Raw genomic sequence first — 20,207 nt, forward strand, 5'->3', positions numbered from 1 at the left:
AAGTCAAGGTGAAATCAGACGGCCTTTGGCCGGAAAACAATGCAAACATTTTGAGTTTTCTATTTCGATTTTCATCTTGATTGTGATGCGGGGCCTTGTCTTTTATATACACTTTCTTTGATACTTTATTTTTGTACTTATTTGTTACGTTATACAATTTATATTGTCATTGCTTTAAAAACATCAATTATATTATGGCGTCTTGTGTACTTGATATTTATTTTCGGCCAAAGTATCCTCAATATTATCCTCTGTAATACAATGACGCAGCTGCTTGTATACAAAATCGTCACTAAAAAAACTTACTTTTAATGGATTTATAAAAATATTTGTCATTATATATCATTGTAAAATAAGCGCGCACGGTGTTGAAATATTAAGTGTTTTGTTGTTATTCTTTTCCAGTATAATAAGCGATTTATATTTTTATCATTTATTGAATAAATAACACAACATATACAAATTAATTATATTACGTTTATTAAAAATGACTCCACTTAAGTTTTAAGATATTAAAGGAAAGAATGTGAATAGTTTGATGGACATTCGGACTAATAACTTGGACATAACATATCTGACCATTAACACTTTGCTTGAAATTTTCCAAAAATATTTTTGCTAATTTAGAAAAATGTGCTTAACAAAATTCTTTATATCTTACTTTATGTTTGAACTTTAAATGAAATACAATATAAAAAAATGGTAGACAACACATGAATTAAGCGGTAAGCCGTTATAGCCTTCTTCCACTCCGAATTATTCAGTAGCCATTGTGCCAGACATTCCAGTTCATTCTTACAGCCTGTGTTGTTATAGCCCTTGTACAAATCTCTGAACTTTTAATGAAATGATCATTTATGTTTTACAAATGAGAGTTAAATCATAAAACAAATAATTCAGTCTTATTCCTTCCAAATGTGTATACTGTTGAAATTGGTGCACTTGTATTTTTACTGCTCCAGATTGCCATTTGAATTGAATTATTAATTAACTGAAACGACAAACAAATGAATAAACATATTCGTTATTTTTTGTTTTTTTTTCTCGAAAATTTAAACTGTCTACATATTAATTTCAATTTAATATTCAAGATCCATGAAAATTATTGCAGATAACTAACTTGCAAAACCAAATACTTGTACTTCACAAAGATGTAGGTACTGTTGTCTTCTAAGCATCACTTGAACATATCGTGCTTCTTTACTTTCAGGGAAGTTAAACGTATGGATGTCCTCAATCTGACCATCGACTTGCCTCACAATGTACATATTGTCCTCCGTCGTCCCAAACATCAAATCCAAATCTGAAGCTCGTTCCCCTGTAAGTTACCAGATTATTTTGGACAATGTAGGCGCAAACTTTTGAAAATTATGTGTATATTTATTCAACGGATTTCATGATTATTCTATGCTAGAATTGACGTGATTATAGACTGCTCATTGAAGGGATCAAGTTATTTTACAGGTAAACAAAAATGATATGAAAAAATATAAGTAACCTAGGCGATTATCCAAGCGGTTGTACAACACTACTCTAAAGCAGCGATAAATCTTTCCAAGATCTACCCGCCACCACGAATGAAGGTCACTATTTGTATGAAAGCAGGAGCGACCTGACCATAATTGATTTGAATTGCCGTCTACACCCATTGACCCATTGTAGCCGTGGTAAACGCTAGACATGTATGTCCTCCCCCCAATAGCAACATTTGTCACATCGGCTAAATAGATCAAAATATTAAGAAAAAATGAATATTGCCGTTTATTGAAATGATACAAAACATTTAATCAACGGATCTTTAGCTTTCTATAGATTTCAGCTTTCTATAGCTGACATTCCGTTATTTGTGTTATTTGAATAGCTTCAAACGGGAGCTCTATAAATAAGAAATTCAAATATGTGTTACACTTTTTAATAATTGCAAAAGTGTTTTATATTTGAAAGGTAATATAATATTTATAATTATAAATAGTTATATTATCCTTTGAATCTTTAAAAACACTCGAAAATTACCAATTGTATAAATCTACATACTTGAGCATTGATTGTCGGTTATATTCCAGATTCCATCAGAGAGGCATTCTATTTCATCAATAATCGTGTTTCCATCGTTACATGTAAATTGCATACGATTCCCAACTGTTCTTATGTTTCCACTGACAATACCATATTCCAGATCTTTGACAGGACACTCTGTTATATAAAGAATAAGGTTTTAATATAAAGTAATTTTTTTAACAAGTGGCTATTTGCTTATAATTATTACTTAAGAATTACTGTGAATAATTGTCTGAGTCTCGCCCCTCTGGACTTGCAATTAACAATATCGGACTTGCTGCGCTCAATGGACTTCCCCCCTCTCCTATTTTTTTACCCCCAGCCCATCTTTTCACCCTTACAGCCCTTTCCTTTTAATTCCCTTATGAGCCCGTTTTAGTTAATATTATTTCACAGAACATGTCCCACCCATGTTTTCACCCTTATGTCCACTCCAGGTTTTTTCTGTGCCTTCTGTGTGTCCTTCTTGAGTGTGTCGGGGGCCGCGTCCTGTGAACGTTGCCTTCGCCTTGTTGATCGTTATTCTTGTTTTTTTGTTGTTGCGTTCTTAGCATTAGCTGCACTGTCTGGAAGCCACAATCTAGACTTCTATGCTATTTGGACTTGTTGCAGTATTGGATTAACTTCCGAATATAGACTGTTTGACAACATAGATTTGCTGTGTTCGTTTGACCTACTTAGCATCCCCTGGACAACCTAGACTTGTTGCAGTATTGTAACCCAATTTATATTCGCGAATACAAATTTTCGCGTTTTGCCGAGGTCGGACATATTCGCGAATATTAATTTCCGCGTTTTCTTGATTTCCGAAAAAAAATATTCGCGGATTGGAAAGTCCGATGGGGTCCGATTCAACATCTTATTTTCAAAACATATTTATATTCTGTACCCACAGTTTATCTAGAAAAGTCTTTAAGAAATTCAATTTAAGCGTTTCATAAAAAAATACCTTCTCCAATCAGGGATCGAATCCACGTCGAGAAAATTATGTTATATGAGTCCGCAATCTAACCAACTGAGCTATACATGCTGTTAAATTTGACGGGTAAAAATCGATACTAGTATGAAACCATCTTGTATTTCACTGTTTGTAATTATGTACACCCACTACCCTTTTGTGATGCTCGATAGGTATATACCACCTTTGTCTTAACAATTCACTCAAACAATTATTTTATAGGATCCAAAAAACAATAGCCCTTTGTGATGCTCGATAGTTTTCCCACTTTTGTCAAACGATTTATTCAAACATTTATTTTATAGGGTCCAAACAGGTCGAGGTCACTGGACTTGAGGTCAAAAGGCAAATTACTGCACTTCTCACTAAAAGTACTTCTGTACTAAAAGCGGTATTCTACTGCCTCCACAACTTACCCTATACGGAACGTGATTGACAATAGGCCTGCTAGTATTTCATAAACTGTATTAAAATGTAGATGTTTATTTTGATTGCTATATTGACATAGAGTTCTTTTGATATTTATAAAATGGTAGTAGTTTACTTAGTTTGTGTTTTTATTGCTTTATGGCAATCAATTCATAACAATTCATTACTTCCTAACAGGTGCCCGTAAAATTCGAATATATCCGGTCAAGTAGCTTTGCATGAACAACGTCTAAAAAAAAAATCTCCAATTTATTCGCGAAATCGTGCGGACTTATTCGCGCAAACAAATATTCGCGCTTCGTGGCCATCCGCGAAAAAAGCGAATATTAATTGGTCGCGAATATTCGTTGGGTTACAGTATAAGATTTAATGTACATAGACTTGCTGCAAAGCCACGACTTGCTGTGCAACGTATTTTTGCTGGGCTACTTTGTCTTGCTGTGCAACCTTTACGGCCTCTCCTAAGACTTTTTCTCTCTTCCTGTACATCTGTTAGAGTTGATTCTTTTCAGGGAAACAAATTTGCAAGCAATAATGCTGGGAAGCGGAGTTGTTAAGGCTCAACTCATACTCGAAATCAAAGCGTTTTGATTTTTGCTTCCTGCATCTGACGGGTAATTTGTCATTAAAAAAGTTTTTTTTTCTGAAAAAAAAAGAGCTTTCTGATAATATTGAGTCAGAAATGTTATATTTTTAAACGATGAAGATAGTTTAACGTGACGTAAATGTTGTGTCTGACGAACTTCTTGTTCTAATTTTTTAGTTGGGTGATTTTATTATTCTAAAATCTAAATACTTTATTTTGTGAAAATAGTTGTGCACTTTTTAAATTGCTGCTAATGTGTATTTCCGCGGAAAAGTTACTTGTGACGAATATGCAAACATTTTTTTAGCTCAACCGCTTATGGTGTACTATGATGTTGTATGCACAGCCTTTACCTATGCTTTAATTATTAACATTTTTAGGTTAACTTTCCCATTGCAAAATGGTCGTACTGTTTTAAAGTATCGTAGAATTAATCAATTATTTACAGATGTAAAAATACATAAAACGCATTATTTACAGTTTGAATAAAGACTGACTGTAAGTTTACTCCACAATCAATAAGGTGTTCTGGTATAGTTATTCTGAAACGGCAATACTTTTATATGGAAATAGCATGGCTTGGGGCGGCCTCCAGGGTGTTTCTGTACAGAAAATAATTAAGACCGTAAGGTAGTCGCTATGATTGCTAGAATTGCCTGATAGTTTGTCTCCACGAAAATCCATCCAGTTTCCAGGATAAAACACTATTTAACCACCCTTAAAATAATCATGTGTGCTTTTTGATTTTTTTTGTAATTTATTTATGATTTGCAGGCTTCCTCTGATCCCCTTTCAAGATTCAATTTAAGTTGGTTTTACCCATTGTTTTTCCCGTTAAGGACAGACGTATTTTATAACTTTGGGAGCAACTTCCGCTTTTCATGGACTAGCACGAACGTAACGCATTGCACATTCCGTTATATTCACCGAACGTTGCTAAATTCAAAATTTTACCACTTAAAATAAAATGTTCGCTCTAAGCCGGCACAAGTGGCATGGCGGCATGGCTTGCAGTTTATTGTATCGTCAATGTACCAGTTTTATTAAACCTAGCTTGCAACTTAGGGATTAGGGATTTCCTATTTCCCTCTATTTATGAACCACATCAGTGTTGTTTGTGGATAAGAAATTATTCATTCATTCATACCTACCTCTAACTGACAATGAGGCGCTTACATGGGCTATTGCACTCTTTTGGGGCCTCCGAGAAGTGAAAATTGATATAAACAATGAAAACGCGACCTATTTTTATTTTTGTTTTGTTACCTTTACAGGAAGGCAAACACATAAAGGAAGGAAAACTTTTATTCAACTATTAAAATCCTAAAATGCTTGAAATATGTTTCAATGATTGTCGCATTTCGACTGCTGGTATTATTTTGTGCCCATTGGCAACATATTTAACCTCTATACACGCATGAATAACGTGTCTCATAGTGCGTGATGCCTCTTCTGACTGCAGGGTTGCCGTATATGGTTGATATTTATAAATTGCAGCCACCGTTGATTGTGATGGGCGATTTAATACGTTCCAAATACTGGAGTCTATGCATCTCTTAGCTCAAGCAGGTGAGGTGGTTTTGATAGCTGGTGTTGCTTTGAAGATTGCATCACTCGAGGCTAGTTAAAATCTTCCATTATGAGTCGGCGTGACCTAAACTGTGTTTGTGCGCCAAACCAAACAAACAAACCAACAGATAGTGAATCACAAAGGACTCAACAAATTCTGCTTGTATCCTATTTTTTATAACTGAAATAAGTTACCTTAATTGATAAGGTAAAAATCGACAGGGGCCTTTTCGAAGTGCAATTATCTTCTTTTCGATTTTTTATTTATTAAGTATATGGCATTTGCTCAACATAGACCATGTTTACAAATCTGAATTTTTTAATACGCTGGTGAAGAAATGATAATTTCGAGACATTGCCTTGCCTTGCCAATAATAAACGTTTAATTGTGTGTTACAGCATACCAGAAAAAACACTGTACAATGTCACATAACATGGCACTGATATGACAGCAATTTATGGAAATTAATAAGTGTTAATAATAAAATAAAGAATAATAATTTATTAAACGAGTTGCATGATATCGTTTTATTCAACGCGATCAATAAATTTAGTACTGAATTTACACGAATATAATATTCTATTGATCACATGTCCAAAATAAGAACGGTTAACAATTTAAAAAAAGCCATTCTTCGTTGATGCAGCTATAATGTAACGTTAACATTAGACTGCTTTAAAGCTATGTTTGTATAGAAGGCAAGTGACGTAACGTCACAATATTATTACGCTAGATTAATATTACTTTTATCCAATGGCTTTATTTCATTCCTATATATAAATATGAAAAGTACTTTATCACATACCCGTGTCGGTCTTGCGACTATGTAAAATGGTTTTGCATGAGAACACCGATTTCCCCATGCATATATTTTGACATGGCGTCATTTGCGCTACAATAGCACAGCATTTTGGTGCGCTAACTGATAAAATTACAATGTGTCAGTAAAACTGTGATACTGTAGTAGTTCTATTTTTTGGTAATTTGATAAAAAAAGTAAATACGGAATCCCTAAAAAAAGCCCAACACGGCAAAATTGAAAATGTTGCAGGCTCGGTTTGATTGAGCCTGTTCATGGACGGAAATGGAAAGTGCAAGTTACCGTCCACGCCCCCTAGCACCGGCTTAAGCAGAATTCAACATTTAAACATGAAATAGTAAAATTTTGAATTTAGAAACATCCGCAGATGTGTTCATACGGCGGTTATCATGGAACCTTCAATGTGACACTTCCGTACCATTCCATGAAAAGCGGCGTATGGTCCCCAAGTAATAAAAAGCTTGTGCCCTAAACGAGAAAACAATGGGCGGAACTAAATAAAATGGAATTTTGAAAGGGGATCAGAGGTTATGAAGCCTGCGTATCACAGATAAGACGTCAAAAAGACAAATTTAAAAAGCAGGCAACATATCCTAAGGGTGATTCAACATTATTCAAGTAGGAATATTGGAACCACCCAACTAGAAAATGCCGAAAAGGTGAAACTAAAAATACAACAAGCACAACAATAATGTCGTGCTGAACGATCTTCAAGGATCGAAAATATAACATCATTGATTAAATGTACGGGGAGACTTTTTACAGCCGCCACACGGCACAAATAACACGAATGTGATCATAAAATAGATAAATACGGAATCCCTAAAGAAAGCCCAACACGGCAAAATTGAAAATGTTGCAGGCTCGGTTTGATTGAGCCTGTTCATGGACGGTAATGGAAAGTGCAAGTTACCGTCCACGCCCCCTATCACCGGCTTAAGCAGAATTCAACATTTAAACATGAAATAGTAAAATTTTGAATTTAGAAACATCCGCAGATGTGTTCATACGGCGGTCATCATGGAACCTTCAATGTGACACTTCCGTAACAATGGGCAGAACTAAATAAAATGGAATTTTGAAAGGAGATCAGAGGTTATGAAGCCTGCGTATCACAGATAAGACGTCAAAAAGACAAATTTAAAAAGCAGGCAACATATCCTAAGGGTGATTCAACATTATTCAAGTAGGAATATTGGAACCACCCAACTAGAAAATGCCGAAAAGTTGAAACTAAAAATACCACAAGCACAACAATAATGTCGTGCTGAACGATCTTCAAGGATCGAAAATATAACATCATTGATTAAATGTACGGGGAGACTTTTTACAGCCGCCACACGGCACAAATAACACGGATGTGATCATAAAATAGATAAATACGGAATCCCTAAAGAAAGCCCAACACGGCAAAATTGAAAATGTTGCAGGCTCGGTTTGATTGAGCCTGTTCATGGACGGTAATGGAAAGTGCAAGTTACCGTCCACGCCCCCTAGCACCGGCTTAAGCAGAATTCAACATTTAAACATGAAATAGTAAAACTTTGAATTTAGAAACATCCGCAGATGTGTTCATACGGCGGTTATCATGGAACCTTCAATGTGACACGTAAGTGCCATTCCATGAAAAGCGGCGTATGGTCCCCAAGTTATAAAAAGCGTGTGCCCTAAACGAGAAAACAATGGGCGGAACTAAATAAAATGGAATTTTGAAAGGGGAAGACTGCATCAGCCTCATTACTAGATTCATTGAACTCATTGGCAAACATTAACTTTCAATTATCTCGATAAATAAAATAAGTATTGAACAATAATTTATCTAATATCCTCTATACATGTAACATATTCAGTAGTAACAGAGTTTATAATTTTACACAATATTAAAAAAAGGTATTACCTGTGATTTCACATTTCCCTTTTGCAGGATTACATCTCTGACCAGAAGTACACTCTGGACAAGGTTTCTGTTGAAAGATATTATATATTTTGTTTTATGCTTTTGAGTGGATTACTGATTTATCAATGAAAATTATATTAGATAATTTCATAGTGAACATTATTTAAATATTAATTATAGTTTCACACAGTTCAATGACGAGACTAATTTTTAAAAAAATTACCCATTTGATACCCCAGTTTAAATTTTACTGACAATTCTGACATTGTCAGGGCTGTTTTAGAGAAAAGCATATAAGTTATAAAAAATCATTCAAATTACCTATCACCAAATATTGTCTCAAAATTTTTTGTTTCATTTTTACAGTCTGAAAGATACACTTTCTTTCAAATGCAAAACTTCTTTTGGTGACATTTTGGCATATTTAAGTATAAAGTAAAGTATTAAAGTATTCAAGCAATAACTGTCTCATGCAATACGGAAACTTGAAAAGCAATGCCAGTCATCAGCCCGAAGAATAAGTAAACAACCCAGCGTTCGTAAGACATTCCTAGCCGCTTTTTAATGTTTACACATCTGTCAACAATTATTTATAGTATGTAACAATCCTCAAATATTTTTCCTTCTTATAAAAACATGTATGACTAACAAATTCAAATGATATCCCTCCGAATCAATCACAATTATTTTCCTCCCGTGAAATACATAATTTTTTAAAAAATGGCAGCCGCTTAAATTACTCAAAGCCTGGTCTAATATAAATTCGCTGTAAGAAACGGAAATAATGTCGGATGATGTCACCATTTCTTCAACTAGAATTGTTTGTTTTTATTATAAAAACAAGCGATCATTCATGTTTTCTGGAATAAAATAAATAAAATTATCGCCATTTAACGTTAATTGTCGAACTTATTTTCAGCTCAAGGCGAATTCAACTAAAAATGAGGCTACTAGTGGGGAAAACAGATTGTGATATTGAAATTTATATTAAGGAAATTTCATTTAAACTTGTTCTTCAGCATACAATGAAAAAAATAATTTGTTTGTTTGTTGTATGAGCTGTAATTTCATCTCGTGAACTTTAAAAACAGTATTCTAACTCGTGGCTATGTTGCTCGTGAGAACTCTGTTTTTAAAGCCCATTCGATTAATTATAGAACATTATTATTCAAAATATAGATTATATATGAAAAGTTATATGATAAAAGAAACATTGTAAATTTAATGTTGTAGTTTGTAATTAATAGGATCATATTTATATAATGTGCTTCAATCATGAGTACCTGACCTAGACAAATGTTTTCCAGTCAAAAACAAGTGTTCAATCTATTTATCCCTTTGTCTTATAAAAATCAACAATGACGTACAGGAAATTTTAACCAATAACCTGACTGCATTGAACAAAAGACAGATGCATGAGAACTTCTTATTTAGTTCCACATTATTGCGAAGCTCTTTCGTATTTAAACGAAACTAAATAGATAAATATGTTTGTTTAAATCAAAATCAAAATGATTTCACATATTTGTGTCATTTATAATATCATTTTATATTATGTAACAGAAGTAGGAATATGGAAATATTTACCCTTTTGACAATAATATCCGCTACCCGAATCTCCACACAACTTCCTTTAATTCTATCACTTTCGTGTCCGTCTGAAGAGTATAGATTGCATTTCTTGAAAAATTTCATGTAGCTCAAAGCTTCACAGTCCGGCCTCATTCCACATTCCATAACACATTCCGGGAGTGCAATACTTTCTAAAGTGACTATTATGTCCATTTCTCCTCGGCATTCACGTTTAAACTTGGTAGAATATTGTAGTTCTACGCCATCCTTACTTAAATATGTAAAACCAAAAACAGTTTGAGAACAAAATAAGAATAGCAAAATATGATTGACATTGAATAGTATCATTATAGTTGTAATTTAATTTGATGGTATTTTAATCACTGAGACACATTATTCTTTTGCATTCCAACTATTCAAAAGTGTTGAACGTTAATACAGTCCGGCGGTTTAATCATAATACGCGTATAAATTTACTATTTAGCCTTGCAATGTTTCTATCTTTTAATCAACTTCATCCTATCAAAGGCAGCAAATAAAATATATATTTCAAACACAATGCAATGACATATGACAAAAATCAGCAGCAGAACGGTTTGAATGAACATTGAAAGCGAGAATTCTTCATAAAATATATAAATATATACATAAATAATTCACATTCACTGAATTTCGGATAATTGTTGAAACAATCGGCTTGACTGTAGAAATCGATAATTCTGTCTGACCTAAAAAACGTGTTAAGGTTTAGTTTTATACAGATGGAATCAAAAAAAAATAATTAAAGCTTTTTTAACGATATCGTTATATCCTGTTTTATATATGAGATCCACACAAGGAATCGACTTTTTTTCCTTGTGTGGATCTTGTTTTAAGCAATTAATATCAACTTTACTAAATGGAAAAAGGATCATGTGGTCCCTTTGATTGATATAATACCGTTATATTATATACAAGTTTGATATAATGAAAGAAACGAACACAAACTATCAAACGGTGGAAAATAATTGATCAAAGTTGCAAGTCTTGTAATGGATGTATGTAAAATATAACATACTCGTTTACGTGTACGCATTTAAACAGGAATTAGTTCTAGCATTTCTTTGATTATCCAAGGTAGCATTTCTTTGATTATCCAAGGGACAACTTCAATCGTTATACTATGAAAGACTTCACTATAGATAATTGAATAAATCATGTGTTTTAAATTTCTAGTTCTTCAGTCAAACACTCAGCTAGAGTGTATAACGGTACTTTCTTTATAACAAAAATGTACCCATTTACTTTTCTACAATTCCATTTGATACAAAAATATATAGATAACATTAATCATTATAAATAATACTTACAGAATATTGCATCAAATCATAATAACTTAGTCACAAAAGACCGTCTGTTAAATTGTCACAAGTAACGTACTTGATTCAAATATTTTCCATTGAAGTATTAAATATGCGCTTTGCAATTGCCTTTTAAAGGATTACAAACCCATATGAAAATACTAAATTTAGAATCATTTGGTTTGCTTATGACTTTTTTTTTAAAACTTTATTGGGAGTGCAGGGGTAACACGCTCATTTGAGATGTGAGAGGTCAGGGGTTCAAATCCCAGTGAAGGTCACTGATTTTTGAACATATTTTAACATATTTTCTTAAGGAATTACCCACGGTTTGTAAAAACAAAGTATGGCATGGCTGTTACATGTATAAACAAATTGACATAAATGATGTTTCAATGCAAGTTAAAAACTCTAGCCATGCTAAACTATTATAGCAAAAATCTAGATGGTAATTGTTAAATATTGTTTAGACACGTTTAAAACAATGTTTTCAAGTTATAGTCATAATTGAACGATCAGTAGTTCACATTTAACTTCCGATAAGCATACAGTCGAAGCGGTTATCCCCCATTTACGTCACATCCGGTAAGGGAGGTTACTCTTAATTGCCGCTTTTTGCTCTAATGAAAGGGTTTTTATATGAAGATATTTTTTATTTAAGTTAACATACGAACACTGGTTTTAATTAGTTGTTTGAAAGATATGTCATGCTTGAGCCTGTTAAAACGAGAGTTTATTTTAAGAGCATGCATTTATTGTAAACAAATAATGTAAAACACAATGAATACTTGTAAATTACAGTCACTTTGAAAATTCAAAGATAGGGTGTGACACTAAAAATATTAATAAAAATAGGATGGTGAAATGTTCTAATATTTGAAAAATAAATGTTGTATACTATCTAGGTTGGAAAAAAGTTATGAAAAACTTATGAATAATTAGGGTCGGTAAACCTTTAACTTTTTTTAATATCTGTAACAGATTTAACACTTGATATGTATGGAGCCCCTAAGGTGACATTTTCCACATTTTTTTCCTCGGAACTTAATCCCTTTTTACGAAATATTAATTCGTCATTACGATATATTATTTCGGTATTACGAAATATTAATTCGGTTTTACGAAATATTTATTCGTTTTTACGAAATACTTCTTTGTTTTTACGAAATATTAATTCGTAACTACGAAATAAGAAATATTAATTCGTAATTACGAAATATTTTTCGTTTTTACGAAATATTATTTTGTATTACGAAATAATAATTCGTAAATACGAAATGATATTTCGTAAAAACGAACTAAATTTTTTTCTAGGGTTTAAACAAGTTTTTGTAATATTTATTAATAAGGCCGCGAAAATAAGTTCCTGACTGAATATAAGGCATTTTGAATGAAATATAAATAGTGATTTTTTTCTCCCCAAGTTTTATAACTTAACACTATTGTATATAAATTAAAATAATCGCGTTGCCGCAACAGCCGTGATAGTACACGCGCTAGCAAAATTTTGTTGGGGTCTTGTCCTTCAAATCCAAACACGGACATTTTTTTTCTGTTTCGTTTAGTCGTAATTATTGTGTTTTGAAATAAAATGTTATGTTTTTATGATCGCACATAACTTATAAGGACATATACGTAAATTGATTAGATAAGTGAAAGTCTGGAGCCCTCTTGCCCCTTTAGTTTGACTAATGTATATGATAAGAGAAAGTAATAATATAGCATGTTTCTTTTTCAATGAAACATGTCAGAAAAGATTAATTGTGTCAAAAATTAAAAACATTGCTGATAGGAACATGTATATGACAATGGGGAAAAAGAGGCCATTTTGGATAGAGAATGACTTCTCACTAAAAACCCTATTCACCTAAATATAATAACTTGAGAACCATCCTGCATATAATCGCAAGGTTGATCCAGGCTCGAAATTATCCCTTTGTTAGATTAGTAGGTTCTTTGTCAAGCTCACAATGACCTTAAAATAAGATTTCTGAAAGAGGAATTATTATTTCGTAATTACGAAATAATTTGTCGTAAAACGATATATTATTAACTCGTTTTTACGAAATATTAATTCTTTTTTACGAAAAATCATTTTCTAATTACGAAATATTATTTCGTTTTTACAATATATCAATTGGTTTTACGAAATATTTATTCGTAATTACGAAATATTAATTCGTAATTACGAAACATTTAATCGTGTATACGATATATTAATTCGTTTTTACTAATCTAATCAATTTAAAAAAGTAAAAACAAATTACTTTTTTTTAAAAAAACCAACGAATTAATATTTTGTAATTACAAAATAATTGTTCGTAAAAAGGAATAAATTTTTCGTAAAAACGAAGGTTTATTTAGTTAAAAAGTAAAAACGAATTAGTATTCTGAAATAACGAATAAATATTTCGTAAAAACGAATAAATTGCCGAAGAAAAAGTGTCGAAAATGTCACCTTATGGGCTCCGTAGATATAAGCAACATTTTGCAATAAACAATTTTCAATAGATAATTTTAGTTTAAAAGCATGCCTTTTTTGAAAAACGATTGATTGGCATTTAGAACTTCCCAACTATTCTCATATATTTCAAACCAATATTTGTTATGTCTTAGAATTTCTTTATTTTATTGTTCATGTTAACTATCTGAAACAGTTAATGTTTCATGCACAAGGAATGCACAAAAGGATTGTATAAATCATTTATAAATCAGATGAAAATAGCTAAAACATCAATGACTTGTGCAAACACGGTTTATAGAGTTTTATTTTCTTCTATAATAAAGAGAGACAAACAAATCTCCAGAGAATTCTGAAATGCTTTTAATTATTAAAACGGTGTTTAAAGAGACTCAACTGAACTTTTTTGTCATGACCGGGCTGTAAATATCCTTTTGAGATCATTACTCTACAAGATCTCTACTAATAACTTGTGTGAGAAATTTCAGATCATTTACTCTTTCCGTTTTTTCCATTATAACTGTTATAACAAGAGCCATGTCAACATGGCCATCTCCCGAATGTGTTTGCTCATTGGAAAAATGTATATGTAGTAGAGCAGAATAATTCCATTTTAAGAGGTCTTTTGATAATGAAAACTGATGAAAACTGATGGCTATAGTGATTACAGATTTGAAACCTATGTGAATACTGATGGCTGAAAATAACAAAGGGCAATAACTGAAAAATAATGCAGGGTAGGTTATCATTCTTGTGTGCTGCATCCCTCCTCAGTAAAATCTATCCACCTATGAAGTTTCAAGTTGATACCTTAAATACTTTTTGAGAAAAAAATTGAATTGAAAAATTAAGTATGAAAAATAACAAAAGGCAATACTTCAAAAATTATAAAAGGTAGAGTTATCATTCTTGTGCACTGCACACCTCCTGAATTAGATCTATGCACCTATGAAGTTTCATAATGATATCTCAAAGGCCTTTTGAGTTATGCGCTGGACAAAAATTAATTTTGAAAAATAACAAAGGGCAATAACTCAAAAATTATGCAGGGTAGAGTTATCATTCTTGTGAACTGTACTCCTCCTCAATGAGATCCATCCACATATGAAGTTTCCAGTTAATCCTCAAATACTTTTTGAGATAAGCTCTGGACAAAATAGCATGAAAAAGAACAAAGGGCAATAACTCAAAAATTGTATAGGGAAGTGTTATCATTCTTGCGCACAACATTTCTCCTCAATAAGATCTATCCACCTATGACATTTCATTTTGATATCTCAAACACTTTTTGAGTTATGCCTCACTCAGGTGAAAAATTAAGTAAGAAAAATAACAAATGGCAATAACTCAAAAATTATGAAAGGTAGAGTTATCATTCTTGTGCACTGTACACCTCCTGAATTAGATCTATGCACCTATAAAGTTTCATGTTGATATCTCATAGGCTTTTGGAGTTATGCTCTGGACAAAAATCAATTTTGAAAAATAACAAAGGTCAATAACTCAAAAATTATGCAGGATAGAGTTATCATTCTTGTGCACTGCACTCCTCCTCAATGAGGTCTACCCACCTATGAAGTTTCAAGTTGATAACTCAAATTCATTTAGAGATATGCTCCGGACAAAAATGTCAGACGGAAGGACGGACGGAAAGACGGAAGGTCGGACGGACGGACGGAGACTATTTCTATATCCCCCGCCGAAAAGTTTTCGGCGGGGGATAATAATAGTGAAAAATGAACCTAAATTGATAAGCGTTTAAACGCTTTTCACTTAAATCGGTCAGAGAATAGCACAATCATACGATTTTCAATGTATTTCCTTTCTATTTCCTAGTTATATTTTACTTCTATTTCTGTTTTATGTGCTCGTGTTGATCTATGCGAAAAATTAAAACTTTATGTTTATAGGCTTATTGAGCTGAGTGGAGTCCTTTAAATCACGTGACTTCTTGTGATCTGCGTGGATTTTGAATTGGACTATAGCCTGAAAATGAATTTATCTGTCACGCAGTACTTATTCCATTTCATAATTGATTTTTAAATATTATATTATTGTTATGCGATGTTGGGAGTACCATATAAATCCGAGAAAGCTTTCTTGAATAGGAAACAGTTCTGTAATTGCTATTGCTTTTGGTTTATTCACCTCAAAATTTAAAATTTTAAAACAAATTCTGTCAAAACGATTTTGAAATGTTCATGTTTTCCTTAACAAGTTAAAATGATAGAAATAGAAACTAGAATTATTCTGTTACATGCATAAAATGAAAAGTAAAAGAAAACTTTAAAACTCAAAATTTAACATGAAATTATATATAATCCTTTAATATTACATAGTCGACTTAAAAGAACATTAACCGATACCCTGTGTGGTTTGCGTTACTTTTGTATATTTATAACAAAAAAAAAAAAAACAACAAAAAAACGTTATAGACGTGTCATTTCCGATGACGGCACTTTTAAGCAGTCTTTAGATACGTTAAAGATAGAATTAATCCTAAATCTATTATTAAGTAGGCGTTTTTTAACATTCAAGGCATGTTCCAAAATGATGCTATATGTCGTTATATAATTGTTGGTTCACAATTTAATAACAGCATTACAAGTCGTTCTTTTGATTTACACAATGATGTTAACTGTATTACGCGTAATGTCATTTAAATAATTACATGCAAAGGCTGTAATAAACAATACGTAGATCAAACTAATCAAAATGTATCGTGCGGAAAACCTGAAAACAAGTGTTCATTGTCAGATTTTTCATTTTTGCCAATAGAAATTATAGATAACAACATGAACCGGTTATGTAAAGCATCCTTTTGGATTCATAAATTAAATACTATGGTTCCAAATGCTCTAAATAATAAACTATCGTTTGATTTAAATGAAATGTGCTACATGAATTATATTATTGGCGTCCGTGCCGAAGCGCAGCGCCTTTTATGTAATGAAATCAGATTTTGTGAAAGGGCGACAGCAACTTCTCGAGCCTTTTATAGTTGTTCATAATAAAAGCCGATCATTCCGATCGGTATGAGGGTGCTTGATTATTAATAAGTCGCGATTTGTACAATGAATAGCGAACTGGAGAATTTCGCAATGCAAGCATTTTCAAATTAGAATCTAAATAACCTTTTCCGTCAATAAATCGCGCTCTTCAGGGTATTTCTATTTATCATTTTGTAGTACACAGTGGATTATAATGGTATGTTATTCCGAAAGCTGTAAATAGAATGATGAGTTGATGACCTAAATATTCCGAAAATCTATTTATAGATGGATGTACTCCTGTCGGTAAATCCCGGTCTCTCCTGGTCTATTTTGACGACCGGCGAATAGTACCACACGTTTATTGCCCGGTCTCTCCCGGTTTTGGAGTAGATGTTTGATATCGTTACAGAACAGAACAAATATGTTTACAGATAAACACGGATTTATTAATATAAATCCGTGAGATAAATAAGCTTTTTTTCAAAATGAATGTTTGTCACTTAGTTTGGTTACAATAATTAAGAAACACAGATCAACTCTCAAAAATTATTGATTATTATTATAGATAAACATACTATTCGAAAAAAAAAAACCCAACAACACACATCGCATGTTTTATTTTATCTATATGAGATAAAAACAATAAATATGTACAATAATTGAGAATAAATGTACATTTTTATGGCATTTAATAATATGACACTATCAACTTTGAAACATTTTATTTAATTTTTATTCGTGTTTAGTAAAGATGCCGAGGAATTGTTCAAAGTTACAAATCAGATTTTATGAATTATTCAATTGATTGATAATTTAAGAAATGATAAAGAAAAATACAAATGCACATGTATATGGTTTAAGAATAAACAATATTATATATTGAAAGATTAACCATAATTTACTGACTTTTTGCAGTTAAGTTTTGACTTATAATCGTCGGTCATTATGACAATTGAATTCTTAAAATAATAGTAAACGTAAAAACTCAGCATTAAAATAGTGCATATTAAAACACAAAAAAGAAAAGCAAACAATATTCATAAAATCTGTATTTTTTTATTAAAAAAGATATTACAATTAGTGTATAATAAACATTTATGCTCAACATGATCAACATGGTAATATAACAAGTGTCTTATTGTTACTAAGTGTGGACAGATACCTTAAGAGGGGGGTCTTCGCTAATATCGATAACATAATAAGGGACAATTACTAGTACACAAGTGTGGTGTTGATCATGCGTTACTCAAATGGATTATAAATGATTGTATACATGTATATCCGTTGCTATTAATAATCACGATCATAAAGAAATAACAAGTAATATTCTAATTTCTAGCATGCCAATCAAATTTATAAATAATGAACAATGTCTTTCGTTCCTTCGTTCATAAGTGATATACAATTCTGGTAAAAACCAATGAACCATTGAACAGTTTATCAACATATATCTACTAGTTCATCTGCACCTGATGCATTTCTTGCTTGGACGCCCTTGATGCTTTGCATCAATGCTTTTCTTGTGTTTGTTTATTATCTTATTTTTTATTAACACTGTTTAATAGACATCTGTATCACTATTGCCCCATTTCATTCATGTACCAGCTTTATTTATAGCATAAACATTTGTTTCTACACGTTATCATTTTTTTCCGTTAAACGCCATAACGTTGTCGCGCATTTCACGCGTATGACGTCTCTCACGGTAATTTTATTATGATTTGCACTGATGAAAGCATATAGCCGAAACGTATGCAATAGATAATTACTGAATGTTTGTGTTTGTGTAGCTTTTCTGTTTATTGTATATAAACAAATTCAACACAAATCTCTGAAAACTAGCCTCCTTATTATAGAGGCTATTCGTTGCCAAAAATCCAGCCTTTGAAACTTGACAATGCATACTTCGGTTCTACTAAACAGATTAGTAAAAATCTAATTGTCGATCCGAGAGTTACATACTGCACTGGTATTAGGCATTTTGATTATCTCGATTTGATAAAATGAAAGCTGTTAACATGCAACTTAGATAAATTGCAAACTGTATTTATAAATGTATAACTTCAAATTTGCGACATGTAGAAATGTAAACGATAGAACGTACACAATACGTTTAATGATGTGCATCATGACGTTGAGAATGTAACTGCATCAACTTGACATACTCAGGTTTACAACACCACACTTTCCTTTTACATTCTAACGCGATTAACATTTGTAAACGATTTTGCAACTTCCATATATGGAATTATCATGGAAATTGACGAAAATTAATAGGCGGAGCCGATTTCACGAAAGCAGACTATAAAGAGAGGTAACTCTTGCTGGTACAAAAATATTTCAAATTATATAGAAACTGTTACATCAATCTTGACTTTGAACATCCTCTGATTTTGTTAAAACGTATTCTAGTACAGGATATTCAAGTAATGCAAAATTGGTTAAGATATAATGTAAAAATGTAACAACGTATATACTGATAATGAGCATAATAATATGCAAAACCTAAAGTTGGTGAAATAACATAAGGAAATGTTTCCCATATATAATGACACACACCACTATTCCTTGATATCAATGATAGGGTTTTGTGAGCCACGGCAATACTAATATGCATATTTTTTTACCTTCAGCAAATAGTACTAGAATGCGATACATGGAAGGCACTTTTGGCAACACGAATAAAGAGAACTGAACAATAAGCCTGTGCCTTCTTTCTTTAAAGGACTATGTTTGGTTGTAGAAAAATTCATATTTTTTACCAAGTGTATAACCACGAAACAATGCAAAGTTTACTATCGATAATTACGTTGTTTAACCAAAACTTGTGAATTTGTCCCATTATAATGTTGAAATTAATATTCAGTGTATCCTGGCAACTCTGTTTACCTCCATTGGGAGGTATTTTGAGTCATAGGATGTGATCTAGCCTTTTATTGTTAAATATATGTAAATTGGCGTAGGTTAAGGTCTTTTTATGCATTGTGCTGAATCAATAGCACCTCTAAAATATGTGTATACATGCTGTCATTAGCTGTTACCTAGATTTGCTGTCTAGATTTGCTGTCTATATGATCAAAAACAGAGAACTACTTTTATGTACATGAAGTACTACACGGAATATTTATTAAGTTTTGTAAGTGATGGCTTTCTAAGAGATAAAATAAACAAGGTATACATAAATTGATAATCAATATACATACCTTTGGATTCATTTAAATATTATTATTGAAAAAAATGGGGAAAATGGGAAAATATGGTCAAAATAAAAAGTTATGTACGAAAGGGTACATATACAACTTTGGTTTTAATTTTACTATTGTTAAAGGTTTTTTTTCTTGTCAAGTCATACGCTAGAATTAAGGTTACTAATATAATAGTACTACTAGGAAAGACAACAGCCAGAATATGGTCTGTATTAGTAATTAGTCGTATCAAAATCTCTATCAGATGTTGACTTGAAAATTTGAAAGTGGTAAGGTAGCAGCTTATCTGTAAATGTTACTCATTCCTATGCAAATTT

The 20,207-nt window shown here is 32.0% G+C and overlaps 1 protein-coding gene across 1 annotated transcript; it reads right to left on the bottom strand.

Annotated features, from left to right (window-relative positions):
* Positions 1 to 1,120: 1,120 nt before the first annotated feature.
* On the bottom strand, positions 1,121 to 10,453 carry LOC132731593 (uncharacterized; the record flags this gene model as incomplete). Its single annotated transcript, XM_060717800.1, has 5 exons — positions 9,906 to 10,453; positions 8,319 to 8,385; positions 2,035 to 2,193; positions 1,499 to 1,720; positions 1,121 to 1,318 (listed from the first exon to the last, which is right to left on the bottom strand). Coding segments are annotated over exons 1-5 (979 nt in total), but the record flags the coding sequence as incomplete, so codon positions are not given.
* Between the last annotated feature and the right edge of the window lie 9,754 nt (positions 10,454 to 20,207).

The sequence above is a fragment of the Ruditapes philippinarum genome, unplaced genomic scaffold (genome assembly GCF_026571515.1).
Source record: "Ruditapes philippinarum isolate M1 unplaced genomic scaffold, ASM2657151v2 ctg7197_1_1_1_1, whole genome shotgun sequence".
Classification (NCBI taxonomy): Eukaryota; Metazoa; Mollusca; class Bivalvia; order Venerida; family Veneridae; genus Ruditapes; species Ruditapes philippinarum.